The sequence below is a fragment of the Candoia aspera genome, chromosome 15 (genome assembly GCF_035149785.1).
Source record: "Candoia aspera isolate rCanAsp1 chromosome 15, rCanAsp1.hap2, whole genome shotgun sequence".
NCBI lineage: Eukaryota > Metazoa > Chordata > Lepidosauria > Squamata > Boidae > Candoia > Candoia aspera.
The window spans coordinates 16,409,460-16,437,049 of record NC_086167.1 but is presented as its reverse complement, the minus strand read 5'-3'; the positions used below and the strand labels follow the sequence as shown (position 1 = coordinate 16,437,049).

At 53.8% G+C, this 27,590-nt stretch overlaps 3 protein-coding genes across 3 annotated transcripts; 1 reads left to right on the top strand and 2 right to left on the bottom strand.

Annotated features, from left to right (window-relative positions):
- Nucleotides 1-347: 347 nt before the first annotated feature.
- Nucleotides 348-7,459, bottom strand: MVK (mevalonate kinase). The gene is made up of 10 exons (XM_063315503.1): nucleotides 7,378-7,459; nucleotides 6,540-6,687; nucleotides 5,852-5,999; nucleotides 5,052-5,207; nucleotides 4,627-4,730; nucleotides 4,273-4,318; nucleotides 3,198-3,288; nucleotides 2,625-2,741; nucleotides 2,085-2,238; nucleotides 348-1,390 (listed from the first exon to the last, which is right to left on the bottom strand). Exons 1-10 carry the CDS (start codon nucleotides 7,453-7,455, stop codon nucleotides 1,221-1,223), a joined length of 1,212 nt encoding a protein of 403 aa, XP_063171573.1. The 5' UTR covers nucleotides 7,456-7,459; the 3' UTR covers nucleotides 348-1,220.
- A 176-nt stretch (nucleotides 7,460-7,635) lies between these two features.
- Nucleotides 7,636-14,129, top strand: MMAB (metabolism of cobalamin associated B). Its single transcript, XM_063315466.1, has 10 exons — nucleotides 7,636-7,688; nucleotides 7,790-8,011; nucleotides 8,221-8,285; nucleotides 8,755-8,848; nucleotides 9,233-9,290; nucleotides 9,437-9,509; nucleotides 9,920-10,017; nucleotides 10,488-10,552; nucleotides 10,812-10,871; nucleotides 11,359-14,129. The coding sequence occupies exons 1-10, from the start codon at nucleotides 7,636-7,638 to the stop codon at nucleotides 11,450-11,452; spliced, it is 882 nt and encodes a 293-aa protein (XP_063171536.1). The 3' UTR covers nucleotides 11,453-14,129.
- A 155-nt stretch (nucleotides 14,130-14,284) lies between these two features.
- Nucleotides 14,285-27,489, bottom strand: UBE3B (ubiquitin protein ligase E3B). The gene is made up of 28 exons (XM_063315490.1): nucleotides 27,309-27,489; nucleotides 26,694-26,887; nucleotides 26,138-26,306; nucleotides 25,747-25,861; nucleotides 25,220-25,279; nucleotides 24,806-24,910; nucleotides 24,598-24,694; nucleotides 23,951-24,036; nucleotides 23,144-23,226; nucleotides 22,931-23,036; nucleotides 22,315-22,435; nucleotides 21,952-22,129; nucleotides 21,191-21,360; nucleotides 20,547-20,714; nucleotides 20,094-20,265; nucleotides 19,319-19,437; nucleotides 19,070-19,184; nucleotides 18,815-18,914; nucleotides 18,028-18,147; nucleotides 17,776-17,952; nucleotides 17,570-17,680; nucleotides 17,257-17,394; nucleotides 16,897-16,962; nucleotides 16,696-16,754; nucleotides 15,945-16,127; nucleotides 15,244-15,355; nucleotides 14,815-14,907; nucleotides 14,285-14,567 (listed from the first exon to the last, which is right to left on the bottom strand). The coding sequence occupies exons 2-28, from the start codon at nucleotides 26,734-26,736 to the stop codon at nucleotides 14,376-14,378; spliced, it is 3,258 nt and encodes a 1,085-aa protein (XP_063171560.1). The 5' UTR covers nucleotides 26,737-26,887; nucleotides 27,309-27,489; the 3' UTR covers nucleotides 14,285-14,375.
- Between the last annotated feature and the right edge of the window lie 101 nt (nucleotides 27,490-27,590).

Sequence of the window (27,590 nt, the reverse complement as noted above, 5' to 3'; positions counted from 1 at the left end):
GGAGCGATGGTGCTGCATCCCAGCAAGCCAGTCTCTGTTTTGGGGGATGGCAGTCCTCCACAGGGAGGAGACGTCCTTTCCAGTGTTGGCAAGATTGAGAGAGCCTTCCAGCTGCCAGAAACGCTTCACCTCTAGCAGCTTTGTGAGGGCCTCTCCATAAGTGGGCTGCTGATGCCCTCTGGCGTTCAGCAAACCTTCTGAGGCTGCCGAAAACCTTGCTCAAATCCTGTAGCAAAATGCCAGGTCCAGGGCAAGCCCCCCACTGGCTCCAGCAGGGCCCGTCCGGTCGCTGCTGGGAAAACTCCTAGCCAAGGGCCGAAGGGAGTCTTTAAACAAAAGCCACCAGCCACGGTCAGAAGAGCCATCTTTAATACCCAGCCTTTATTCAGAACCCCGGAAAGTGCGTCCTCTCAACTTGCAAGCTTTTGACTCAACCAGCTACCCCAGCAGCAATGAAAACCCACCAAATGCAATAAGACAAACTTGCAGCCTTGACAGAAACCTGCTTATTACAAGGGTATTTAAAAGGTCACGTTTGTCGCTGTTTCAAGCCACTTAGCGTTTCATTAGCGAGGGAGCCTGCCCCCCCTCCCCACCTCAGCGCAGGCCAGGGAAGGCGCCGCAAAGTTGCAGTAATGCTCATGTTTGGAATACTCCCTGGGGAAGCATTAAAAAATAGAGACAAGTCAGAAGAGAGACAGCTAACTTGTTTTCCCAGAGCAAACTTGCCAGGCCCTGTCCCTGTTCGGCAGAGTGCAACTGGACAGGTTTCTTTTGTGAGGGGGCAGCCTTGAACTGCTACAAATGGCAAAGGAAAAGCAATTGGGGGGGGGGGATAAGGGAAGCTTCACTGTCCGGTAGCATTGTGGGAAGATCACCAAGGAGAGATTCGGGAGGTGGGGTGTCACAGGCGAGAGAGGGATCCTGCCTCCTGCCTGGCTTTTTTAGGGTCTGTGACCTGGGAATGTGCAAAAGGTGCAGGAAAGGACCTGACTTATGCTTGCACGACCAAAGACCCCCCCCGTTAGCAGGTGCAGCCGAGGCAACAGCAGGGGAGTGGGCAGGAAGACCACGGCTGCCGGCCCCTCTTCCTTCAGCAGCCCCCGCTCCCACTGAGTCAACACCTGCACCCATCCTGAACCGACAGAGCTCTGCTGGGCTGCCTTGGAAGATGCCTGGGCGTCCACGCCAAGTCAGGGCTATTCCTGGGAGGAGGAACTTCAGTCTTCACCACCACCATTAACTCCCTTCAAAACCTTCTGCACTTCTGTTTTCAGGGAAGGCAGCGAGTGTGCGCTTATTCCGAGCGCCCCAATGTCCGTCTCCCAGCACTCAAACCCACAGCTGCTGAGGTCTCGGATGGCACCTTCCACCACCGAAGGAGCAGTGCCTGCCAAGAGAGGTCGCTCCTGAGTTAGACTCTCAAAATACCTCTGTTGGTCACAGAGCTGCCCACGCACCCACCCGCCCAGCCAGAGCCCAAAGCAATTCAGAATTATTTGCACCCAAAACTGCAGTGAAAGGAAACGGAACCCTCCAAAAAGAGCCATGTGCACAGGTAGAGGAGCATGGGATCGTGGGCAAACAACAAATGCTGAGCTTGGATCACACACAAACAGCAAGCACGGCCATCCAGATGGGCCCTTCCCATGCGCAACAGGCAGGCTGAAGCTTTGGGCTACGCCTCAGTAGGACTTAAGTAGGACTTAAGAATGGTTTCACTTCCCTTAAGTGTGGCATTTACTGATTCATCAAAACACCAACTGTCCACCCCTCAAAGTATGCCCGTGTTACGGACGGGGTAAGCAGCTGAGAGGATGCATGTACAGCTGAAAGCCAGGCTGTCCCCAACAGCTGCACTGCAACACACCTGGAGGGCTGTGGTTCCGGGAAAGCTACAGCTGTGTACTTGTCTAACTGGCTTTACTTTTACTCTTCCTGAGCTATCTCCTTTGTGAGCCAACCAGCTCATTTGCTTACGCACTCGGTTACGACACGCAACCTACTCGAGGCAGACACGCGAATTCAAGAGCAAGAGCAAAACCCACACAAGGGAAGAGGAAGGCCAGCCGAGCTCCCCTCACCTGGCCGCAGCAGCGTGATGGCGCAGCCGCCTCCCCCAGCACCAGTCAGTTTGCTATGCAGCCCATGGGAAGAAGTGACCTGGCAGACGCGGTCCAGCAGGGCGTGGCCAACCCCGATCCCGTTCAGGAGATGCTGGTTGATGTCCACCAACTCCTGTTGGAAAGGCAGACACGCAGTTGGGAGAGGGGATGCGGCGCACAAGGACGCCACCCATCCTGAGGGGCCACTGCTTCCCGCGTGTGACTGGAGAACTGCTGGGACCAAGCCAGAGCAGCTCCGCACTGTCCGTATCGCAAGGAGCATCAGGGCCACCAAAGAGGCTATCTGAGTGAAAGGCAACATGCAGAGCACAAGGAGAAGCTGCTGATCTTCCAGATTTAGGCTGAGGCTTAACAGAAGAATCCCAGGTACAGACAGAACATGCTTCAGTCAGAACTGAGCGCACAACCCCACTCCCCCAGCTTGCTTTTCTGTTTTAAAAGCAGGGTCCTAGTCCTCATGGTAGGAGGACAAAGGAAGGAACCAAGACAAGGGCTAACCTCCAGCATGGAGTAGCATTCCTGTGACAGATCGTTGGCCATCGCCTCCAGAATACCTTCGCATTCCCGAGAAATTGCATCTATTGAAGTGAGCACCGGCTCCATTATAGTAGGAAACTGCAGGAGGAAAAATGGTGGCCGGGGGGGTGGGTGAGGGAGAGGGGAAGAAGGGCAGAAAAAGATAGACATAAAAGGTCAGAAGGGAGCCTTCTTATCATTCATTCAGTCTGTCTTGGAATGGTTATAGGCTGTACTTTTTAAAAAACACCTGCTACTGTTAAATGTCAACAGAAAATGAGAACCAGAAAAGGGACAGGCTGGAAGGGCACATTTGGGCAGAGAGCTGCAAAGAATATTCTGCTGAAATGATGCCAAACGGGTGAGGGACAGAGACCCCTGCAGCTCCACTGAAAGTGCTTTTCCAACACACCCGGAGACAGCGGGGTCCGAGGCAGCCGCCTCCTGCTTCCCGACACTCAGCCCGGCTGCGCTTCTCAAAAGGACCCTCTCCAAATAGTTCTCGCTATATGTCAAAATGTTCTGGGCAGTCACAATTCCTGGGAGAAGAAATACCTTCAGGAGCCTGTCTTTAAACCCCGCAACCAGGATCTTGGTGCTCCGCGGAACTTTAGTGTTGGTCAGTAAAATCCGCAGAGTAGGCACGCTGGGGAGAAAAAGATTCTCAAGAATCAAGTCAACAGTCTGGGAGTTCCCACGCCAACAGCAGACCCACCGGGCACAGCTACAGGAGTACAGTATTGCTTTTATTTCCCACCCCACCCCGGAACCAGAAGTTGGCAGCCCGGGAGAGGGGTGAGAATTTTCCCTCTTGTAGTCTTCCACATGCATCTCCACTCCAGGGGGGTGAAATCACCAGCCCCATCATCCCCCCGCCACCCCACAGAATGACTGAAGCAGCTCATGCCCTTCACTTCTGTTCCTGCAAACGCTATGCAGCCCAAGTGCTGTTACAGTAAAGGACCTTCGCCTGCTAAGCTTAATCATCAATTAGAGCCACAGTTTAGCTAGAATTAGCTTGGCGTGTCGCAAGTGCTCTTTTAACGACCCAACCAAGGCCCACATTCTGTAAGCCAAAATAACTTTGTTTCCTAATAACTGCCAACAAGAATAACTGGTGTCTAACATTAGCTACTAATAGGGCAATTTCACGCCCCGTGAAAGATTTTAATGAAGTCCGATTAGGCTGTGTTGGCAGAAGGTACCAGGGTGGGAGCCATCGCCAAATCCACTCTGGCAATCCCTTTTCAGAGCCCTGGAAGTTTTCAGCGTGCAAACTCCTTTATGCTCTGCTTGCCTGCAAAAGGCAACCTTCGTGACTTGAGACCTCAGACACAGAGTGAGATCTCTGGAAGGCTGCTAATGCTATTATTCAAAAGCAAGACTCTTCCCTTTTGCTTAAAGAAATTAATCAGCCTACCAAGGCTATTCGTTTTTTAAAAAAATCAAAACTTTTTAACACATTGATCATTCTGTAAGCCAAAATGCCGGAGAAAGGCATCTTTTCTCAAAGGAAATACTTTCGCACATGATCATGCTAAAATAAAACTCACTCTTTAAAAAAGGACTTTATTAAACCAACCAATTCTCTTTAAAATAATCTAAACATTAATGCTCAAATAAACCTTACCTTTTCAACGAGGAGATTTTTCCTGAAAAATACCGCAAGGCTCCACCTAAATGTTTGGGGAAGAACGAAAGAAAGAATAGTTTCCTGGGATGTTTTATCTTCCCATATTCTGCACAATAACTCAAATTCAGGTGAACGAGCAATGGGGAGCATCTGGCTATTTACTCCTCTGTCATTAACCAAGGGAAGGGAGGCCTTGGGATCTGCAGTAGCCAAAATCCCTTCTTGGAATCTTAAGGAACAGTTCATGTCATTCCCATCGGCAGCTCTGTCCAGCACCTGAGAGAGGGGGCAAAGTGCCCTCCCTGTACTGAACCGGTTAAGAAATGCAAAAGAAGAGAAGAAAACACCAACCCCATGTGCTCACAGCATTATCCACCCCAGAGGGGTTCCCGTGGATCACTTGCTCTCCTCGGAAAGCCAGCTTGTTGATCATGTCCAGCTCCTCCTCGGTCCACCTGGAAGAGCAGAAGTGGCCTTAGTCAAGATCAGCCTGTCACCACACGCTTTCAGCAGCCCTCCAGGACCCTCCTTTGACCTGCTGCTTCTGGTCCTTTAAACTGGAAAGGCTGAAAAATGCACCTGGGATTTTTTGCATACAACCCCAGAACTACAATCCTCTCCTTGAGCAACAAGAGCCAAATGCAGGGCTTTAAGATGACAAAAAGCCACTTTCTGTTCCTCCCCTTGCTGCTATCACACATCCCCAGTTCTATCTGGACAGATGGAAACAACCTATTTCCCAACTATTTCCCAACCCTAAGCCTTCTAACTCCTACCTAGCTACAACTTGGCCCTCCCGCAGAGGATAGGTGATGACTCCACATCCAGAAAGCAACGCCCCTGCCAGGCAGACGGAGTAGGCTGCGCTGGAGCCTAACCCAGCTCCAGTGGGCAGCTCAGACCAGACCAAGATGTCAGCTGTTGGCATAAACCTGAAAGATAAGAACATTACAAAGATTCAGTTTCGCAATTTCACCAATTACTTTCCTCAGACTAAGCAGAGTTAAACAGGCTCTGCTTTCATGATCTGTCACAACTGGTTTACAGAAAAAATAAGACCACAAAACCGGTTTTTTCTTCGCTTATTTTCTCCTCTGGTTTTTCCAGAGCTGGTGCCTTAGAAACAAGTAATCTATAAGAAGCCTAACCCTAACCCAGTCCTAGTTTCCTGATTTTTAAAAAAAATAGATGTAGCTTACACTCTGATTTTATTTCATGGATCATGAAGGAGTCAGATTTTTCTGCAGATAATTCCTTAATCCCACTATCCTGATTTTAAATTCATGTAATGATAATAAAAATCTATCCTTCCTCTGTTGTCTTTCCCAGTCACCCTTCCTTTGCTGCACCTCATGCTTTCTCTATCGCTTGTACTGCGTGTTCTTTAGGATCCATGTCAACAGTCATTTGCATGTTTACTAAACTCTCCTGAAATTCACAGAGCAGGGCAGGCTAGCTCCACACCCTGAATCAATGCCTCCAATTTCATCATGTGGAAGTAGCGAAGACAGACTTGGCAATCACAACTGCCAGGAGTGAACAAGCCACACAGCAAAGCTGAGATCCATAGTCTTACCCACATTTAGATGCAACAGATAAGTACAAATAAAGAAAGGCTGCAGCAGCTACACTATGGACTGCTTCATGTCCGCTATCATCCCCCGCAAACTCTTTCAGCTTCTCCACTTGCTCAGCGCTGGGTGGCTGAGCTTCAGGCAGCTCAACTGAGGAGAGAACAAACAGCAGGAGACATCATTTCCTATTCCTAAAGAAGGAGGCAAGGCACCTTTATTCAATACGTTTGGACAACCCTTTCTAATTATTTCAGATACATCAGTGTAACATCAGTAACAAGTCACAGAGCAGTTTTTCTTGGGGCAGAATTTGATACAGTTTTTAAAGCACACAGCCTGACTACAATGCAACAGACTATCAGATGCTCCCATGAAACAGTCAAGAAACCCTCAAAGGCAGTTAATGTGCACAGGAGAAACTGAAACACCGAACCCTGTCCACTGTTCCTTGGGGCCACAAAACCAAGGCTTTAAGATAAATCTGATATTTGGAGCCCCCTTGAGGAAAGGGAAACATCACAGACCAAGGGCAGCAAGGGATGAGGATGACAGATTGCCTATTGCTGCTTTTGTGGATGCACCAATATTGGCTAGATTGCGAATACAACCACTTCCCCAGCAGCTGAGGCTCTCTGTGGATCAGGGTAGAGGACAGGACAGTGGAATTCCACAAAGGCACCTGGTGCCGACCTGAAAATGCTGCTAGCAGGGGCTGGAGGTCAGCAGCTTCCCAGCTTAACCTTCTCCCAAGATTAGGCAAGCGCAGCGAGATTTTTCCATCATGTCGCGGAATCATCCGAAGGAAAGTTCTCAAGTTCAGAGCAGTCGCCAGAGCTACCTGCATTTCGGAAGCATTAGAGGAACGTAGCGGGAAGTTAAATCCTTAGTGATCGCACTGTCATTTAAAAATTATGCCCAATCTATTTCTCTCCCACAATATTTCCAAGCTCTAAGACCATATCAGCAGAGGGAGACATCTTTTTAAAAATATCAGAGAGCAAAGGAAAAAAAAAACAGCTCCATGCTTTAGTGGGTAAGGGTTTATAACATAAAATTAAGGACATTTTCAGAAATGTTCTATTTGTTTTATTAAATGTATTGTTTCAGACTCGCCTGAAACTAAGAAATCACAGCCACAACTGATTACCCAATTAACATTTTGCCACATAACTGATTTACAACACCTCCAAAATTAGCACGGACCCATGCTGAGCCTATTAAAAAATAGCAAACTGTATATACATCTGACAGGAGCGCACAGCAGCTCACCAGCAAGGACTAATACGCGTTAAACCCCAGAATTAAAACTGGGCCGGAGGCGAAGTGGCTCGGGCTTCAGGGCAACTGCTTGACCTGGGTCAAATGCGGATTTCAGCGGCCCTCGAAAGCGCTGAGCAACGAGGAAGCCGCCGCTTCCCCGGTCGGCTGCCGGGGTAAGGCCTTTCCGGCCCCCGGGAGGCCACAGGGGCGCCGGCCACGAGCCGGCCGGAGCCCCGCCAGGACCCCTCACGGGCGAGCGGGGGCCTACCTTGCCGTGCACCACCGCATGCTCGCCGTGCAGGATCACCTTCCCCGGGGCAGAAACCACCAAAGTCCGCCTCAGCATCTCCTCCCTGCAGAGAGAAACACGACGTCCGTCCCTCCGTCCGTCCGCCCGCCCGCCCGCAGGGGCGCAAACCAGCCACACGCCCCGCTCAGCCCCGCTGCCAACCCCCCCAGCCGGCCCCCCTGAGCCTCCTTGGGCCGAGGCAGCCTACCTCTCCGCCGCGGGGGCCTTTCCCGCGCAATGCATGGTGGGCCGGCAGGAGAGTCCCTCACCTTTCGCCGCCGCAGGTCCAGGTGAGGCGAGCCTTCCAAAGGGGCGTGGCCGGCGCCCCGCCTCCGCCCAATCGGACGATCCGGGCACCGGCCTCCCTCCCCCGATTGGCCGCTCCCTGTAGGAGCCGCCCCGCCGCGACCAATCCGGAGCCAGCGGCGGCTGCGACGGCCGCCGGGAAGGGACAAGCGGGGTCGGCAGAGGAGCCCGCTCCGCCCTCGCGCCCGGGCATGGCTGGCGTGGCGGGCTGGCGTGGCGGGCGCACGCTGCTGGGACGGGTGGCGGCCGCCCGCTGCGGGGCAAGGAGCCGGGCCGCGAGCCGGGAGCCGGGCCGCGACCCGCCCGGGTGAGAACGGGCCGCCCGGGGGCGCGGCGAGCGCGTGGGCGCGGTGGCGGGGCGCAATTGCAGGCGGGTTCCGCAAAATGCGTCTGGCGGGAGAGTCCCCAGGGGGAGGGGATCCCGCGGGACCCCCAGCTTTGGCCGCGTTCCCTAGAAACCGAAGCAGGCTTGATCCCAGCTCTCTTCTCGCCCCTGCCGTCTTTCCTCTTCTGCAGCCCGGATCCTGAGCCCGAGAAAACGACCCGAGTCCCGAAGATCTACACTAAAACGGGAGACAAAGGTAGCCCGCTGGAAGCCCCGAGATGTTTTAGGATGGGGATCGCCTTTCTTGGGTCCAGAATGAGTTTAGTGGAAACAGACCTGTTGTATAATATTATATATAAAATATATGTAAGAGATGGAAAATACCTGGAATGCAACTGTGGTTTTCTTTTTGAAACAGCTTGATTTTTTAAAATCCCAGCTTATTTTTCGTTTGCATTTAATACAGTATTGCAATACAGATGTTTCATCATTTACATTTTTCTGATCAAGTGAAGCCTTGTATCAGCTGTAAAGTTGTTTTATTAGCGAAGGTTATAAATTTTTTTCCTTAATTGCCCAACTGCAAGGAGTATCATTTGTGGGATCCATTCCTGAATCCACGTAGAAGTGAATGATTGTACAGTAATCAAGCAGGAGTCCTGCAGGGCTATGAACTTTTTGGCCTTAGTTTGTCACCTGATTCTCTCACTGTTTGGGATTTAAAGGATTTTCAAGCACGTTCACCGGGGAGAGGAGAAGCAAAGATGACCAAATCTTTGATGCTTTGGGAACACTGGATGAATTGAGTTGCACTATAGGGTAATTGCGAGTTTGTTTTGGGTCATTATTGCCAAAATATTTCAGATAGAGGAGGAAGCAGTTCTACGAGATGCCACCTTCTATTCCAGCAAGTGAGCTTGATGGCCGCCTGTCAACAACTAGGCCTTTGCACTTAGCTAGGGGAAAGGGGACATTTAGCTTTGAATTACAAATGCAAATCTTGCAAAGCAGTATTGACATATAAAAGTAACAGTGGCATTCTCACAACACACCAGCCCTATAGAGATGTAGAAAAAGTGTGACAGTTCCATAGATTTCAGACTGGCTTAAAGTTGTTGCATATTACCAGAGGTAAACATTTTGAAGGGGGGGGGGTCACAACTGCCTTAATCTGGAGACTGAGTCTGTTCTTATTTGCTGCAGCTTAAGTGCTGAATTTGGCAGAGAAAGTGGCCACGCGTTTGTGGAAGAGCTTCACAAGGTGAGAAATAAATTGGCTCTGCTCTAGCTGGTTGCGTAACCCCTTAGAAGTCACCATTCCTAGTTGGGCCAAGCAGTTAGTCCTGGCTGCCTGCCTTTGCTAACACCTTTGTCCCCAAACATGTTGTTTTGACTTCCCCTCTATAGGTCCAGTGTATGTTGCAAGATGCTGGCTCTAACGTGGCAACACCCATCTCTTCAGCCAGGGAGTCTCACATAAGTAATTAGGACATCTTTAAGAAGCTGAATGTTTATAAGGAATATGCTTTTCAAATGAGTTGCCTTGCCGTTGGTTTCTGCTGAGAGTTGAAAGCCAGAAAAGCTTCTCCTGTGGAATATTTAATGGACTGCATTGGCAACCCACTTTTCTTTTATTTGAAATTCAAGGCCAGGCACGCAGGGTCCCTGAGAGAGGCCAGCCTGGTCCTTGATTTTGCACCTTACAGTCATGCACAGAAGTTAAATGCGGGGCTGCTGTTAGGGTTCTTCCGTGGGGGAGGGGAAATCTTCCAGGCACGCTCCAAGGTGCTTGAGGCTTTGCCAAGGCAAGAGCATTATTCTGGGCCTTCAGCTGGCGGCCTGGAACAGGGAATGCCCACCTTGCGTGACTGGCCTTCTCCTCTTCTTCAGAGCAAACGTCGTTTAGCGAGAAGCCTGTGCTGGAGCTGGAAACCTGGATCGACAGATACTCGGATCAGCTTCCACCACTCACCTCCTTTATTCTACCAGTAGGTTCTTTATGTGCTTTTTCACATTGAGTGCCTTTAATCCTGGAGTCGGGATACACCCACTGGACTTAGTGCCTCCCACTGAACATCTTTTTTCATTCATCTATTCTTCCTTTACTAGCTGGCAGCCCACATCCACGCTGTTCAGGGCAGGGACACTCAAAAGGCTCTGACAAATCCTTTCCCTCTCAGCCTTGTTCTCCTTGCGGCACATCTCCCTTGAAGCTCCCATATTTCTTCCAGAGGAAAAATACCAAATGGTTGTATGAGTTGAAGCAGAAGGCCTCTGGAAACCCATAGGACTTCTTCCCTGCCTGTGATCAGTTTCATGCCTCTGCATCCTACATGAAAAAAGGGGAAGGCAGCTAGAGGGCTCCTTGGGTGGTGAGCCATTAAGCCCCTGCACTAGGCCATCTTGGGCTGAGCTGACGAAGACAGACTTCGCGTGTCTTGTGCTTATGTCGTTTCAGTCTGGTGGAAAGAGCAGCGCTGCGCTCCATCTCTCCCGAGCCGTGTGTCGCAGAGCTGAGAGGCGGTAAGGGACTGGCCTGTTCTTCTGTTAGCGAGAACCTAGAGGTGGGCTTTAGAGTAACTGTCCCCATGCATGGGAAGAATCTGAAAGGTGCCACATAAGCTGTCATCTTACGTGGCAGTCACTGTCCAAGTAAAAAATACAAATTAGACACCTAAGTTTGCACAGGGTTGATGGGCAACAGACGAAGTTTTCTTCTTGTGAGCTTTAGTCGTCTTGTGTATCGTAATGTTTGGGCCTTTCCCTCCTCATGCCTTCATAGTGTCGTTCCTTTGGTGAAAATAGGAGAGGTGGATGCAAACGTGGCCAAGTATTTAAACAGGTAACTTGGATTTGTGTTTAAAGAGAGAGACAAATGTGTAGCTGCAGTCTGACAGCGGGGAAGGTCAATTTAGCTTGCAGCCATATACAGCACAGCCCAAGGAACGTTGCCAGAAGCTTCCCATGAAGAGGTGTACAAAGTGTCGCAAAATCGAATCATCCCATGCTGACCCCACCAGAAAGAGGCCAGATTGGGACACACTGGCCTCAACGTGTTGTACACGCCTTTACTCCAGTGCTGTGTTCAAACTCCCAGCCACTTCATGGGAGTCATTTGGGCAGAATTGATAACTCTTGGATCTGTACACCCACGGGCCCTTTCTGCTGACTCTGGCAAGGAGAAATTGAATGCCTGTGTGATCGTAAAGACCAGGTATGGCAATCCGCTCTCCTGGGTCTGTGCACGGCTGCCAGCTCTGGCCGGGGATCTCTCTCCAGTCCTGCAGTCAACAGATGTAGGGCAGCTCTCTCTTCTTTCCCGCATCCAGGCTGAGCGACTACCTGTTTGTCTTGGCTCGTTTTGCTGCAAAGGAGGAAGGGAAGAAGGAGAAAATCTACACAAGGATGGAGCCCGAAGACTAAGTTCAGCAGTGCAAGAGGTGGAATGGGCAACTTCTGAGCTAGCGAGCAGTGGATAAGATTTAAGGGTAAAATGCAGGCAATTTGAAATGGTCAGACCCCCAACCTGAGAAACCATTGAAAGCTGCTCACAGAGATCTAGATTCCCGGCCGCTTTTTTGGAGTCTTGCTTGTGCACATGAATTCAGAGCAATGGTGGCACCTGAAGATACTTTTGTTGCCTCTTGGAACATCAAAGGGGATTGTGGCAGAAAGCTCAGCTCAGTCCCGCTGGCTCTGGTCTGCTTGCCAGTTTCCTTCGCTCAAAACTAGAGTGGATCTGAATTTCTTCCCTTAGCCAAGTCCATCAATACATCCTATGTTGTCAGCAGTCTTGACAAGTGCAACTTTTAAGACACAGGCTCTATCAGCAAATGTCCCAGAATCAAGCTTGCAGTAAGCTGTGTCACCCACACGAGGCTTGTTTTCTCCCAGTCATGCACTTAAAAAAAAGTGACCACATCCAACCAAATTTTCAAATTTATTTCCTGTATTCCTGAATTTCCAGCGTGAAGAATGCGCCGTAACTAAAAAAATACGAAGTGATAGAAGGGCAAAGTAATTTGTTAATCTCCCATGGCAACAGTTTCTCCTCCTATCTTGGAAAACACATGTGCAAGGAAGTGCTGGGGAGAGAGTAAAACCAACTGGTTCTGAGGCTGCTGCTGAAGGAGCACCAGGCCAAGCCAACCCTCACTACCCGAGCGAGGACACGACCAGTGTGGGCTCTGTGCTGCAAAGCCACGGTTTACACACTGGAAGCCACGGGAAGCATTGTGCAGCCCGCTGCCAGACATGTTGGGACCGGCAACTCCCAGGATTCCAACCAGCGGCTGGCGGAAACCAGGGTCAGGAGGCTGCACACCCTTCCAAGAGGCACAAGGGCAATTTGGAGCAGCTCTCCCGAAGGCCTGCAGCAGCTGCCACAGCACAACACCCCATAACTTCTAAGGCAGGGAGAGGGAGGACAAGGGTCTCCTGCAATGCCAGAAGTAAAATCAAGAAGGAAATGGGGGGTGGGCCAGCATCCAGAAGAGCTTCATGCCTGTGAACCTGTCTGGGCCCAGCCCTTAAATGGGATGTGGGGTGGGGGGCTATCTTTAAATTAAAAAGCATTAAAGCTGGGCTGAATAAAAGCACCTTTTTCAAAATATCTTGTCCTGTTTATAGTTCATTACAAACCAGCTCTTCATATTTCACAACATTTGTGCAAAAGGGTGACACACTGGAGTGCCAGCTTTGTAATGCATAGTCCTAAAATAAGCAGATTCACACAAACACTTCAGCTACCTGGGAACAGGACTCAGGAAACTGCGTTGCAAGTGGGCCATATTTCAGTCCTGGATGTCCTGTGCAGGAGACCCCTGCGGAAAATTACCATTGATACAGCTGAACTGGGAGCAGAAGATGTTTCCCTACAGACAAACTCATCTGATTTAACGGGTAGAAAAACAGCAGCACCAGGTAGCCACAGCAGCACCAGGTAGCCTTTCTTAATCAGTCTGTTGTGTGTGTTCAAATCACTCCATTGGTACGTGCATGCACTCTTCAGGCGAAGACCAGTGGAAATGCAACCAGATTCCAGACGGCTGAAGGCCCCACAGTCTCCAGAGTCATGCCCGGGGGCCCCGGAGATCTCAGAAGGCGGACAGACAACCTGCATCGGAGCAACTTTGACAGCTGGTGCCAAGACAACCTTCAGTCTAAACCCACCTGCAACTGTATGCAACTGGCACAGGGTTTCCTTGACCAAGAAGCCAAACTAAACTCCAATGCAACAGAGTCCCTGAGAGAACTGACCCAGGGCTGCCTGGGCCTGCACCGGAAGGTCACCCCCACGTCTGCACGCATGCATGCGGGTTCTCGGGGCTTAAGGAACAAGAGGGGCACCACTGGTCACCCTCCCCCTCAGCCAAGGTGCCCTTGAGTGCCTCCTGTTCCAGCCCTTTCAGCAGGGAATTGCCCAAAGGATCCCTTTGTTCTGTGAATCCTATTGCACCCAAAGGACAGCCCCTGAGCAGTCTCTCTTGGTTCACGTTGGAGAGACACCCCGCCCCACACACTGGCCCCAGCGCAGGGCGGGCCCCCGGTGGATTCCAGTCCTCAGACTAGAAAGGCAGTGTCTGCCTGCAACCGGAGAACCCTCTGCAAGCTGGAAATGGTAGTCCGTTCCTCGCGCAGGGAGGGCCCTGGGGCGTTTGGGGAAGAGCAGCACTGCCCCAATTCAAAGCAAAGCTAGGTTGGCCGGCGGTTTAATGCAGCGAAGCTGGGCTAAACCAGGGCTCCCTCCCACCCTGGGCTGAGAGGTACAACCAGCACTGTGTGGCTTTGTAGTGTCAGTGAGGGGCCGGCACTCTGGCTGCTGAGGCAGCCCCAACCAAAATCTCCCGTTTCCTCTAAGCAGCCCGGGCCTTGGGCCCCTCCCAAGCAGACGGAACCTAGCCCCACATGGCCTCCTACAACAGTGAGCTGGGAGAGTCTGGCCAGAGCCCGCTCTGGCTGGGTTGGGAAGTTTGCCCAGGATAGACAGACAGACAGACAGACGGGCCTCAGCACAGGACAAGCAACTCAGAGGGAGAGACCGAGATGACATGAATGGGACGGAGGCGGCTCCCTCCCGCAGCAGTTCGTGTGGCTCTCCGAATGAGGGACCCCCGCCCAGCCCCCCATGGCGCAAACTCCAGGGCCCCGCCCTGCAATGGGCGACTCCACACGCTCTGCACGCAACGCTATGTTTAATGGCCGCGGTCTCCGGAGGGTCGGGCAGTGACGTGTCAAGAGCACCCCCTTTGCTGCCCGGGTGTGCACCGGAATCCCAGCAGCTTCAGGCCCACCTGCTCTGCCTGTCCGGCCCAGGCCCTGCCACTGCAGCCCCCCGCAGCCGGGGCTATGAGAGCTCGAAGCCAGTGTTCATGCGGATGGCATAGCGCAGCTTCTCCCGCAGGACGCTCTTCCTGCCGTAGTTGGGCAGCTTCAGGAGGTTGAAGCAGGTGGAGGAGGTCGGCAGGCGCCCCCCCGGCTCCCTCCTCCGGATGGCAAAGAAGCCCCGCAGGACGCTGCCCAGCGTGTCCCCCGTGTCCTGGGGGGGAGAGGAGGTGGGCGTTGGCAGGACTCAGGGCCCTTGGGGCCTGACCCCGCAAGCAGACTGCAACGCGGCGCGCTGGCCGAGGGTCCCTGCCCCTCCTGCGCCCATGCCCTCCGCAAGGGCCCCGGAACACCGGCAGTCTGCGGCCCCCACACGCCCCCAGCTTCTCGGGTTTTATTTCCACTGTAAATGGGAGTGCTGGCCGGAAGGTGTGGCCCTCACCCCGCCACCGGCCACGCACCTGGTCGTCCGACACCTCCACGCATCGGATGGAGAAGGGGGGCTTGAGGTAGACGAAGCCCAGGAGGGGTGGCCGGGAGCAGCTGGTAACAAACTGAGGGAGAAGAGAGAAGGGAGGGTGGGCAGAGCCCGGGAAGGGAGGACCAGGGGCAGAGGGGGACATCTCAGGCACCCTGCGAGGCTGAAGGGATTTTGTGGAAGGGCCCGCGGCAGTGCCTGGCTCTGGGGGTACAGCACTGCGGCTGGAGAGGAGGGCTGCCCCCCCCAAGCCCCCACCAGGGCTAAGATTGCAGCTCTTGCCGAGGACTGTGGGAGAGGCCAGGGAACTGCTCCCCCGCGCGTCCCCCTTGGCCCTTGTTAAAGCCCAGGATCCGAACTCCTCACAGTCAGTGCAGGTGTGCGTGCATGCAGGCAAGGAGGCTGCATTTACCTTGAGAAACATGGCTCTTTCCTCGGGGCTGAAATCGTTGGCAAGGATGTCCCAGAGCCAAATGATCACCCTGTGGCTGCCGTGAAACCCCCCATAATAGACGGTGTGTTTCCTGGAAGGCAACAGAGGGGGAACCCAAAGACGTCGGGCATCGCAGAGAGCAGCGGAGGAGCCTTGGCCCTCTGCTTTCTGCTCCTCCTTGGAAGCAGCAGAGAGGCCGGTCACAATCCTCCTCCCCAGGGGCCTGGCTCAGTCCCCTGCTGGAGAGGGGTGCAACCCAGTGCCTTCCTGACATGCTCCCCTGGCCTGCCTCTGAGGATGACGCCTCCAGGCCAAGAAAAAGAAAACCGGGCAGGCGGGCCTGTTCCTGCCCCAGCGTTGCAGCTTAACTCTTTTGTGCCCCCCTTATTAGAAGAAGCCCCCTCAAACTGTTCTCTCCTGTGGCCTTATTTTCCCAGGCGTTTTCTAGCTCCGCCAGCTCCCTTTGTGCCTGTGGGTCTCCCTGATGTTCAGATCTCTTAACCTCCCTCCCAAAGTTAGTTCTGCAAAGCCACTGGCTTTCATGCTCCTAATCCTCACTTCGGATAGGCTTAGAGTATTATTACAGCGTTTGCCCACAAAGACCTCTGAAAACACACGTGGCCCACAGTGGACCGGGGATCAAAGCTTTCACTGCAGACCCACCCCAGGCCCCGCCTTACTTCAAGTCCTCAAGGTCGATCTCAGCATTGTCGCCAGATATCAACCGCTGCAGCTCGGGTGCGGAGAAGACGCGGATCCACTCGGGCTTGATTATGGATCGGAATCCGCTGATGAAGGCGGCCGTCTGGCTCTTGATCTGGGTGTGCATGCGGAAGTGGGCCATCAGGTGGATGTAGCTGATCCTGGGCAGAGAGGAGGCACAAGCAGAAGACCCCATGGGCAAAATCCAAGGGTCGCCTTAGAAAGATTCCCTGGGCAAAAGTGGCAGAAAGCTGGCTAGATAAAAGATCCCAAGCAGCAGCATGAGCCTCAGCCTCAGAGCCCACCTCCGAAGCCAAGGACCACTTCCGAAGCAATGCGTGGCATGGAAGAGCGAGATCAGCTCTTTGGTGACGAATGTTAAAACAGACTGCCCCTGAGTGGAAATCCTCAGGTGGGGCAAAACCCAGGAATTTTAATTTATTCTGTGCTGCATTTCATTCCGGGTTACAAGGAAAACTTGTGTTATGTTTTCACGGTTAGATGCGAAAGGCTCCTGTTTTCATACTCCACCCTGCTGAGGGGACGGGTTATGCAAATGCCGGTTTTCTAACCCATTCTTACTCTGAACGTCACTTCGCCCCTCAGGGTGTACCTCCTAATGTCTGTGGCACGTCTGTGATGAACTGAAATCGTGCCTCCAGAGACGTCTGGCAGCCAAGCAAGCAACCAGGATGCGCTGGGCTTTGGGGCTGGCAAGATCAGACTTACTTGTTCTCATTGGTAACGGGGATGGTCTTTCCTCCTGGGACAAGTTCGTGGCAAACAAGCTAGAAGAACAAAAATTGGAGAGGAGGAAAAAGGGACGAGGAGAGAAGTGGGCTCTTACTACAGAAGAGGGGGAGGAGGGGACGAGGAAGCCGCCGTCAACCTCTGCAAGGCAGGGTGCTGCTCGAGAGGCCCCCGACCTACCTGGCCCATCACATCTTCGTCGTAGGAGAGGGTCAGGCCCAAGTCACTGGTATCGCCTTCGTAGCGCTGGGGAAGGAGAAGAAAGCAGCTGCAATTGCAACGGCTAAGCAGCTGCAGAAAACAGTCCAGCGGAACTGCCCGACACGCCAACTCCAGAAATCCTGCGCCAGGGAAAGGCCAGCTCTGCCGCTGACACCGAATGCCTCCCGCGTGTCCCTTACAGCGCTCGTGGCGTGTGTGACGAGGGACAAGGGCGCTGCTAGCTGAGACCTGCCCTCTGCAGCTCCACCCCTCCTGGCAGACGCTGCACGGGTAGGCGAGGATCAAAGCCAAGCCAAAGGAACTGGGGCCGAGCCGAACCTTGATGGAGGTCAGGTTCTTATAGAACTCCGAGTCCAGCGAGGGAAGTTCATCCACCGAGCTGTAGAAGATGCTGTGGTGGTGCCCAAGCAACTGGCTCAGGAAGAACGACGCAAAAGGGACATCCACCACAATTCCCTGGGAGCAGCGAGAGGAAGGGCTGGGGGGGAGCCGCCCAGTCGCCAGCCCCCGCCCCCGCCCCCCGGCAGGCCTGGAAAGGGCGCCCTGCTTCCTGCACCCTCCCCACCTGGTTCGTGCTGGCAGCGCCACAGCAAGGCCCAGAGACGCCGCCGCGCCGCGCAGCTTGTCCTACCTCATAAACCGCTTTTCCGAGCATCTTCCCGACAAACTCGAAGAGCTGCAGGAAGTTCTCGTGGATGTAAGAGGTTGGCGAGGGATACAGCCTCTCGTCTCCACTGGTGGTCTGTGCCAAGGCAGAGCAGGAGAGATGAGGAGCTCAACCCAGGCCTCCCCCCCCCCCGGTTCTCACCGAATTCTGGCCCGCCGCGGGGTCGGCACCTTGAAGAGATTGAGCGCTGGGTCAAAGACCTTCTTGATGATCTCCTCCAAGAACTCTTTGAAGACACCATCCTGGTCAATGCCAGCCTCGTCCATGCCCAGATCGTTCACAAACTTCACCCGGATGACGCCCTTCATGGCGTTCTGAGAGAGCTGGCGCAGCTGCTCATAGCCATCCTGGGGGAGTCGAGATGGTCACTGGGATCAGGAGGGGGGGGCCTCCAGTCCTGAAGAGATGCACCCCCCGCTCACCTCCAGCATGCGCGACCGGCGGATCGTGATGTGGGTGACGTGAGGTGATGCCGAGCTGGTCTCGACCAGCCCCAGCTGCTCTTTCTCTTTGGTTACCATATTCCGGAAGAGAAGAACCCGCTAAATTTCGGGGGAAAGGATGTGGATTGGCGACAAAAGCCAAGTGGAAGCCACAAGCAAAGTCGTCACAAGGGCTGTGGTGGAGATGGTGGTGGGGGTCTACAGGTAGCCCTCGCTTAACGGCCACAATTGGGACTGGAGGTTCAGTTGCTGAGAGTAGCAGTCATTAATGAATCCAACCTGAATTTACAACTGTTTTTTGGGTGGTCGCTAAGCGAAATCACCACAGGCATTAAGCAATCCACTTGGTCGCTAAGTGAATCACGTGGTCCCCCATTGATTTTGCTTGCCAGAAGCTGGCTGGGAAGGTCAAAAATGGCGATCACGTGACCATGGGACACTGCGACGGCCATAAGTGCGAACCGGTTGAAGTGCCTGAATCGTGACCACTTGACCGCAAGGACACTGCGAGTCAGAAGTGTGAGGACCAATCATAAGTTGTTTTTTTCAGCACTGTAAGTCCAGACCATCACTAAATGAGTGGTTGTTAAGTGAGGACTACCTGTACGCCTTAGTTTCAGTTCTTTAAATTTGAGCCGCATCTGGAACGGAGGGTGGCTGTGTCTGTTGCAAGGCTGGTATGCTTCCCACCAGGTCAGCCCCAGCCAGTCACCCCCTGCGGCTTCTCACCGCTCAACCCCCTGCCCGGGGCTCAGCTTCCGCTCACATTTTTGTGGGGGACGACGTGGGGAATGTACTGCAGGACCAGCTGGGCTCGCTTCCGATCTTTGTCGAGCTCCTGGAAGAGCAAGCTGGGCTTGAGGTCCCTAAACAACGCCACCACAGACACACCACAGAGGAAAATCAGCAGCCGGCCTGGAGGCCTACAGAAGCCGTTCGGTGGGCAAGCAAGCACCGGCCCGTCAGCCTCAGTGCCGCCCGGCGAGCGGAGGAGGGGGCCCAGCAAGGGAGCAGCTCTCACCTGCGCAGCCAGTGGTCTTCTGGAGCGAAGCGCCGCCGGCAGTCCCTTTCGTAGAGGACCATCAGCCAGCTGTGGACCGAATGGAAGAGCTCCAGGGCCTCCCCCTTCGCGTTCTCTGCCGCCGGGGGAGAGAGAGGGACGGTCCTTGAGAGGAGGCTTCCCCCACCCCTCCCTGCAGCACTCGGGGCCTCTGCCATCCAGGCCAGGCAGGGGGGAGGGCGGCTGCCCCCCAGCCCTGCGGGGACTCACCCAGGATCCCATCCCAGATCATCTTGAAGACAAAGGAGTTCAGGAAGGAGGAGATGGTGACCAGCTCTTCCAACTTGAAGGAGACCTGCTCTTCGTAGACTTCGATGTCGTCCAGTATCCTGGGGGGCAAGGGGGAGAGGGAAAAGGCGTCGTTTCTACCCACGTTGGGGGAGGAGGAGGCCAGGCCTCAGCTCCTCAATCCCCCATGTGCCTTCCCTCGATACCTGGCGGGAGGCCAGTTGCCAGAAGGGAAGACAATCAGGGTCAAAGAAAATGGAGTGAGCAAACGGCCACCCCACCCGGTTGCTCCCTGGTCTCTCTCTCTCCCCCACTACCCTCTCTCCCTGCCAGCAGGCCACAGCTTTTAAAGCTGGCTGAAAAAAGGGGGCCCTCTAAGGCTGGCTGTGGAGCCCCAGCTTCTGAGCAGCTCCCGGAGCAGAGGGAACTCCGGCCAGGCCTCCTGGGTGTCACCACCGGCCTTCCCCAACCTGGGGCCCTGCAAATGGGCACTCTTCCATTCCCCAGACTACTGGCGGTGGCCATGTGAGCAGAGGGGCCAGGATGGGGAAGGGGATGCCTTCCCAAGAGCACCTGACGGAGCCCCCAATAACCTATCTTCCCCCTCAATCTTTTGAGGAGCAGCAGGAAGGCCAGCGACAGACCCCGCTCGTCGAGGCCACGCAGCAGCCTCCGCCTGCCTTCTCTGAAGCAGGCTGGACGGTGCCCGCAAAGAGGCCTACATGGCCCCCCCGGGTCCTTCCCCCCAACAGCCTACGTGATCAGATGACGCGAGCAATCGCAGAAGAGCATCAGCATCGCCAGCAGCCGCCTGGACTCCTCAGTGTTGTTATTCAGGCACTCGAGGAAGACCTTCAGCCCTCCCTGGGGGCCCAGCTCACAAATGAGCGCCCAGAGCTTGGGCAGAAGGTCGTCCAGGTACGTGAGGCCTGGGAGGGGGAGAGGGCAAGAAAGGGAGAGGGAAGAGCATTTCTCTGGGCTACTGGCCCTCTCATTCCGCCTAGGGCCTGCTAGCTGGGTAGAAAAGTGGTCATTCTTTTCAAACGTGCCCCCCTCCCCAATAAATCCCAAAGACAAAAGCTTTCCTTGTACCCGGCCACAGCGAGGCCAGGCAGTCTTAGCAGGGAGGGCCACTTCAATCTGTTCTGCTTCACTAGGCATCCCTGTGGGTGCCCAAAGCGCCCCCCCCCCCGGCATGCCCAAAACCAACCTGTGAGGATTTGCAGCCGAATCTGCGTCAGAGTTGTCAGCGCCATCTGGTACAGGACACAGATGCTGCACACCTTCTGCACCTCCGCCGAATCCACCCTCTTGCCGCCGATGGGCTTAAGGATATTGCGAACGGAGGCAGATTTCTGGAAGGCGCGCCTGAAGAGACCTGGCAGGAGATGGAGATGCGGCAATGGTGGAACCAACCCTGGGAAGAGCCCTCCCTGGCAGAGCTGTGCGGGGGGGAGATGCTCCTGGTCTGAGAAATCCCAGTTCAGAAACCCCATTTCCCAAAGGCCGGGGGCCACGAGGCTTCCCCTGGAGAGAACCTGCCCAGCTTTGCTCAGAGCCCTGCTGCTCACGGATCTGTAGCTTGCCCCAACCTAAGAAGAGAACTGGCCCTTTGCCTGAGGAAGGCTGGGACCCCACAAAAAGGAAGGGGGTCAGGACAGTGTTTCTCAACCTCAGCACCTTTAAGAGGTGTGGACTTCAACTCTCAGAATTCTGGGAGTTTCAAGGTCACCATGTTGGCTGAAGAATTCTGGGAGCTGAAGTCCACACCTCTTAAAAGTTGCCAAGGCTGAGAATCACTGGGCCAGGGGAACCACCACAGGGCCCCCGGGGGTGTCCTGCGTTGCCACTTACTCTTCATGGGCAAGCTGTTCTGCGGGGAGGTCGCCGGCAGGGGCAGGTGAGCAGCTTCTTGGCTCTCCAGGAGCTTTTTGCTGAGCACGTCACTGAAAAGGATCCGGATCATGTGAGCGCCCCAGAGGTGCTGAAGCTGCTTGGTGAGCAGGGGCATCGACTCGTTCAAGCTGGAAGGAGAGAGGCAGGGGGGCAAGGGAGCGATGGTGGCTGGAAATCAGGAGGGGCAAACCAAGCACCTCCTGCACGTCTCAAGTCCAAGAAGCAAGGTGGGATGTGAAGACAGAACGTACCAACGAATGTACCTCAAACGCTAGAGAATCTGCAACCTCAAGGATATATTAATGGCTCCCGAGGAAAGCCCAACAACGTGTTGGAATTTACATGCAAGCAGAAAAGCTGCTTTTGGGATCCTTGAACCACAGCTGGCCCTCACCTGCACTGAGGGTCTCAGGCCAAAGAGCAGCGTGCAGGAAAGGCCACCTCGGCCAAGCCGGCCTCCCACGCTTGCTAAGAGACAACAGGGAACTTCCTCCTCTTTCTTGGCCTCATCTAAACGGAGGAACTCCGATCTACATCCCAAGCAACACAGAGGAGCACTGAAGACCGACAAGAATCAGGAATCTAAAGGGCTCTCCAGCTAGAGCGTTGTTTAGCCCGTTCCCGAGATCCCCTTGAATTTCTGAGTGCGGAACCCTAACCCCCTGCATGTCAGGAGCGAGGTCTGGTTCCCCCTCCCAGGTCACATTCGTGGCGCTCACCCGTAATCGACCGTCTGGGAGAACCAGCCGAGGACAGGGTGCCAGTGGGTGAGGTTGGACTTCTTTTGCGAGACGTACTTCTGGCAGTAGCAGAGCATTTGGGTAAGGACACGCACAAAGCGCACCGTCTCCTCCTGCAGCACCTTGTCGTTCAGCGACCCCAAGTGGACAAGGTTGCCTGGAAAACAGCACCATTCAAACGGGACGCAGGGCAGCGGGGAAGGACAGAGCGCTGCCCCAATTCCTGCCCCTGGCGCCTACCTCCAAGTTCAGGGACTGATAACAACCGAGCTGGGAGAAGGGGTCGCCCTGCATTCATTCCAGCCCAGTCCGCCACCCAGGTTGCTCGTTCCCAGATCTCACCCAGCAGGCAGAGCGTGTGACTTCCTTCCAGACAGGTGCAGACGTCGCTACACTGTTCTTCCCGGCTCAGGAACAGCATGAATCTGCGCAGGAGGTCGTGGGCTTCCATCATTGCCAGGCGCTGAAAAGAAGGCAGGCCTTCACCCGAGGGGCCTCACAGTGAGATTCAGCGGGCAAGCTGAGCTCCCCAGGTCTTTTAGAACTGAAGCCTACACCGCTGGTTTGCTCTGGCCAGGAAAGGAGAACAACCCTGTCCTCGGCTTCCCAATTCCGTGCCAAATTTGCTTGCAATTTGCTGCCAGCTTTTCTCTACAGCAGTGTGCAGGCAGCTCACCCGTTTTCTCCCACCCACAATCCCCCATCCTTAGCAGCTCCTGAAAAACACCCAGCCCTTTAACATTAGCGTTAAAGATCATCCATACAGCAAAAATCAGACGGCTTAAACAACTGAAAAAAAAAAAATCACGGAATGCTGTTTTTCATTCCAGCCCCCGGAATAGAGCACATGTCGTGTCTATGAAGGATGCAGGACATCCAGAAGCTTTGTGGGATTCTGGAAAGAGGATGTTTCACACAGATCACCTCCCCTTTTCCTGCTTCGACAGGAACTGCCCACCTCAGGCGTAAGTGTTGCAAGATGGGTTGTGATCGCTGGCACAGACATGATGTGGATCAGGAAGGATCGTAACAGATTGTCAGAAAACTGAGCAGCAACCACTGGGCTGGGGAGAGAAAAGTATTGCAAGGGTTTTGAGAAGTTCAGAGCGCTACCACAGGTCTCCTGAAAGGCTTCCTGAACTGGAGTCATAGGCTGAACTATCAGTCTTACCGCAGCGCAAGAGAAAAGGCCGCTGTTAAGGTGCCTTTGGAGAAGGATGGTTGAGATCTTGCCAAACCATTTGTCAGCAAAATCTGAAAAAGATGTTGGAAGGGCGTTTAAGGGCCAAGAGGATGCATCAAGGAGGTGAGGGAGGGGAGAGGGCATGATGGCTTCCTTCCTAAAGGGACAGGGCTGCCCTGATGGTGTACCCCAGGATGGGGGATGCACACATCCATGCTGGGGACAGCTGCGTCCAGGAGCCCAGGGCAGAGCATGCGTTGACAACAGCAGCACTGGCCAGTCTTGCCGATGGGTCTCAAAAGGCACTAATGACATGCGCAAGACATGTCATTCTCACAGATTGACAAGCGTGAAAGGGGCAAGACAGCCTGCCTGGCCTATGGTCCCAGGAGCCAGCTGAAGCCACTCACCAGGGAAGCAAGGAGCTAAGAACAGATCTGCGCCATAAAGAGTCGCATGGAGATTCATAGGGTTCCCACCACGCAAGGGTTCCACAAGTCTTTAAAAACATGGCGGTGCTCCTAGGCCTGGGGTTTGGTGAACCCCGGCAGGCTTTTTGTAAGGAAATGCACGTTCTGTTCTTCTTTATTTGCTTTCCGTTTTTAAAAATTTTTTGAAGCCTCTCAGAGTCATTTGGGGGTTGGGTGGCCTTCTAAATGAGTGAACGACTAAAAGAATGAATAAATCACAGCTAGGCGCTACAAACAGATAGAAAAGTTCTCATAAAACTATTTCCATCTTTTTCCAGTAAGCAGATTCAAACACAGAAACTTACAGCAGTAGACATCAACAAACCTGGAGCACAGAGTAAAATCCTTTCTGGTTGAGATGTCCCATGATGTTTGCACAGATGTGATTCATGGCATGGCGAAGGGCTTCTCCTGCAAAAGGCCCACAGAAAGACTCTGTGACCGATTCACTTCATGGCAGCACAACAGGGCCCCCCATCATTCCCCACTAAGTGCATATTGAACTGCAGCCTCAAAGGCCAAGGCCTGGAAAAGCTGTGGGAGACTCAGTTTCGGCAACCAGAACCAATTGAGAGTTGTGGTCTATTTGGACTTTTTTTTTGGCCTCTAGGATTTATACTTTGATGAACGCTTTAAGAGAGATTATTAGGCTAAATACTTTTTAAAAATATCTTTTAAGAAAGTTCAACATAACAAAGATTAAAAAGTACGCAAGGTAAGCCATCAATATGAAAGCACCAAACGTAAGCAAAAAGGTCTTAGCTTAACCATCACTCTCAGAGAAAAGACTTGTGGCTCAATGATGCATAATTTGTGTAAGAAAAAGATGCCAAACAGCCACTCTCTGCAGTCAGGTCAAGAGGAAATCACCCCTGGCAGTGCCAACATGACAAAGCTAATGGAAAAGAAGAAACACCCAGCATTTTTTTGGCAGGCAAAGAAGCATCTCAAGGCAGAACTCTGCAAACGCACCTTTTCCCTGCAGGATTTTCCATGTGGAGGTGTCTGTAAAAGTCACCAGCATTGTGAGGTGCAAATTTACCAGTTTCGAATCTTGCAAGATGTCTGGCTGGAAGAGTGAATCAACGTAAAGTTGAAAAGGGTGCATACTGCAAAGCTACAGAGCAGCACAACAACAAAACCTAAAGAACTGCGCCACAGAAATTGGATCAGTCCATACCTTCAGCAGCTTCAGAAATTCGCAGCAAACCCACAGCACATCCTTAACTTGCTGGATCCATAAGAGGGTGAGCTCCTTCGAGAGTGCAAGAGACACATACCAGGCCTGCGAATGGAAGGGCCGAAGGAGTGATTTGACCCGGGGGGGAACGCCCCCCTCCTTTCACTGGATTGAGGGGACAAAGTGCAAAAAGTGCAGTCCTGTCATTCAGAGGAACCTCCTCATCTGTGAAGCCACCGCTACGATAGCGAGACAAGGAAATTCTCAACATCTCCACAAATAGTCTCAGGTCCCAGGAAAAGCTTTACCGGTGAGTTATGCCCCTGAAACAATCCCTCTTTTGGTTTTGGCAAAATAAACAGTCAAACCCTCTCCAAGTTTCACTCTTGTCTCATGAAAAGTGGACCCACTTACCTTAGGATCGTTTTCGGCATCCATGCTGCTAAGGATGCAGCGGCACAACTTCTCAAACCTCTGCAGAGAGAAAAAAAGCAAGAAATGGGCCCAAGAGGGAAGGACAACAGCCTTTACCAAACTGCCAGGACCCGCCTTTCTTCTGTGGATACTGATCTGAAGATGCCTCTGACTGGAAACCCGGACCTTTAGTGGATACTCGGGATTCGGGGCAACCCAGGTTTAAGTTGGGAATAACAACTGCAGATCAGGTATCCTCTGCCTCCTGGGCTTCCTGACGTCTGGAGAAAGAGTTCCCAATGACAGAGGGTGTCCATATGTCTGGAAACACTTCAGGCTATTTAAGCCCATGGAAAGTTCCTGACGCTGCTCTTCCCCTCCCTTGTCCAGATGCAATTGCGAGAGACTCCTCCGTTCCAGGCTTGGGACCCACCCCCTACCGACACCTCCCTCCCCACAAATGCTCAGAATAGTCAAGATCCCGAAAGTCCACAAAAGAATCACCCTCCACAGCACGGGTGTTGTACCTCTTTGTCCTGAGAGAGCCTGAAAACAAAGAGCAGCTTTCGGGAGATTCTAAACAACAAAAGGGCCGTCTTCCTGGCAGGACCGCTGGCGTCGAAGAACCCATCCACTTCGCTCCTGGGCAGAGAGAAGAAGAAACAAGGAAGTCCCAGCCACAGGTGCCGGTAGCGCAGCAGGCAAGGGGCTGAATTTGGATACAGAAACCCTGGAAGCTGCTTGGGGACTCAGTTACTCTCTCTCAGCTCAGACAACCTTCCAGGCTTCTTGTTCAGAGATGGAAGGATTTCATGGATGGCAAGACACAATTCTTCCACGCACGCCCCTCCCCGTGACCAGATACCAGCCACAGGCAAACAGTTCCAGCCCATCCATCGCACCCGCAGCTGCACACACCTGATTTCCCGCTGCAGCTGACAGCGGCACAGAAACCTCCGGACGAGGGCTTGGATCCGCACGGCAGCCTGCTCCCGTTCCTTCAGCTCCCGGCGCTCTTCCCGGGCCTGCCGGGCCTTGTCCAGGAACTCGGCCTTGGATGACTGGGCTGTGCTAAACATCTTGGCCTCTGCAGACCAAAGACAAGGAAGGCGAGGCTGAATCAGGAGCGCTGAAACCTCTGCATACGTCTTCAAGACAGAAGGATTGGAATGTCTGCGCTCGAGTCAGTTTGGCACAAGCCTATTCGTTCTTCCTTCCAACAAGGTACAAGACCTTTTTCTCTGAAAATTCCACCCCACCCCACAGTCAACGCACCCTTTCCGGTAACGACACAACAACCACATCACCAAATGTGGACAAACGGGCAAGTGGTTAGGCGCTCTGATCGGATATCGACCTCAAAGACCAAATTAGTTTAAAAACACAGGCAAAGCCGTGTTCATTTGCCCACTAATGACAGAGAAGCGACCCATCTAGAGCTGTCCGTGAAAGAAGAATCTGGTGCCAGGCTCACCCCGAGAGGGTGTGTTTTGCGGAAACGCCCAGGGGTCACCCATAGACAAACATGGTTCTCGCTTGCTCAGAACCGCAGCTGCTGCTTCTTGCTGTCGCGGAGAGTGCCAAGGTCATTCCAGGCAGCTTCAGATCACATTTCTCAACGGCTTTCCAATACTGTGGCTTCTCGATGTCGCGCATCAATCTGAGGAGCTGGAAAGAAGGAAGGAAAGAAAATAAAGAAGGAGAGAAACAAACAAACATCAGACGGGGCAGGAGGCGGAGGCAGGCAAAGGGAGAGGCCCCATCCCGGCCCTCCTGATTCTGATCGTCCTCCAGAGCAGGGGGGTCGTGGGTGGGAGTCTGGGGGGGCCTCTGGCGGGGCAGGCTTGGCGGCGCCCCCACGCCCCTCTCTCCCCCTCCTCCTCCCCCATGCGGGGGCCCAAAACGGGGGGGGGTGCGAACACCTGGCGGGACCTCAAAAGAAGTTCTGCGGCGGTCCGCCGGTGGGGGGGGGCAACGTGGCGCCCAGAGCGAGCCGAATCCCCTCCGGGGCCGCCGAGGCAGCACAGAGGCTCCCCTCAGCGAGCGGGCCCCTCATCCCCGCCCGCCTCCGACGCGACCCCCGTCCTACCTTGCAGGGCGCGTGTTGGCGGCCGTCGTCAGCGAAGGGCGAGAGGGCTCTGGCCGCGCTGCGTGGCTGCTACGGATCGTCGCCCTAGACGGCGCGCCCCCCCACCTCTCGGCTTCACCCCGCCGAGCCGAGCCGCGCCGCGCTCCCGCTGAACTCCGAGGACCATAGAGCCAGACCGACAAAGCCACTTCCGGCCGTTGGAGCGGAAGCTCCTCGAAGGCCGCAGCCCGCCCGGAAACCTGCCCCGCGAGACCAAGGTTCCGCCCCGTGGAGGCGGGCGGG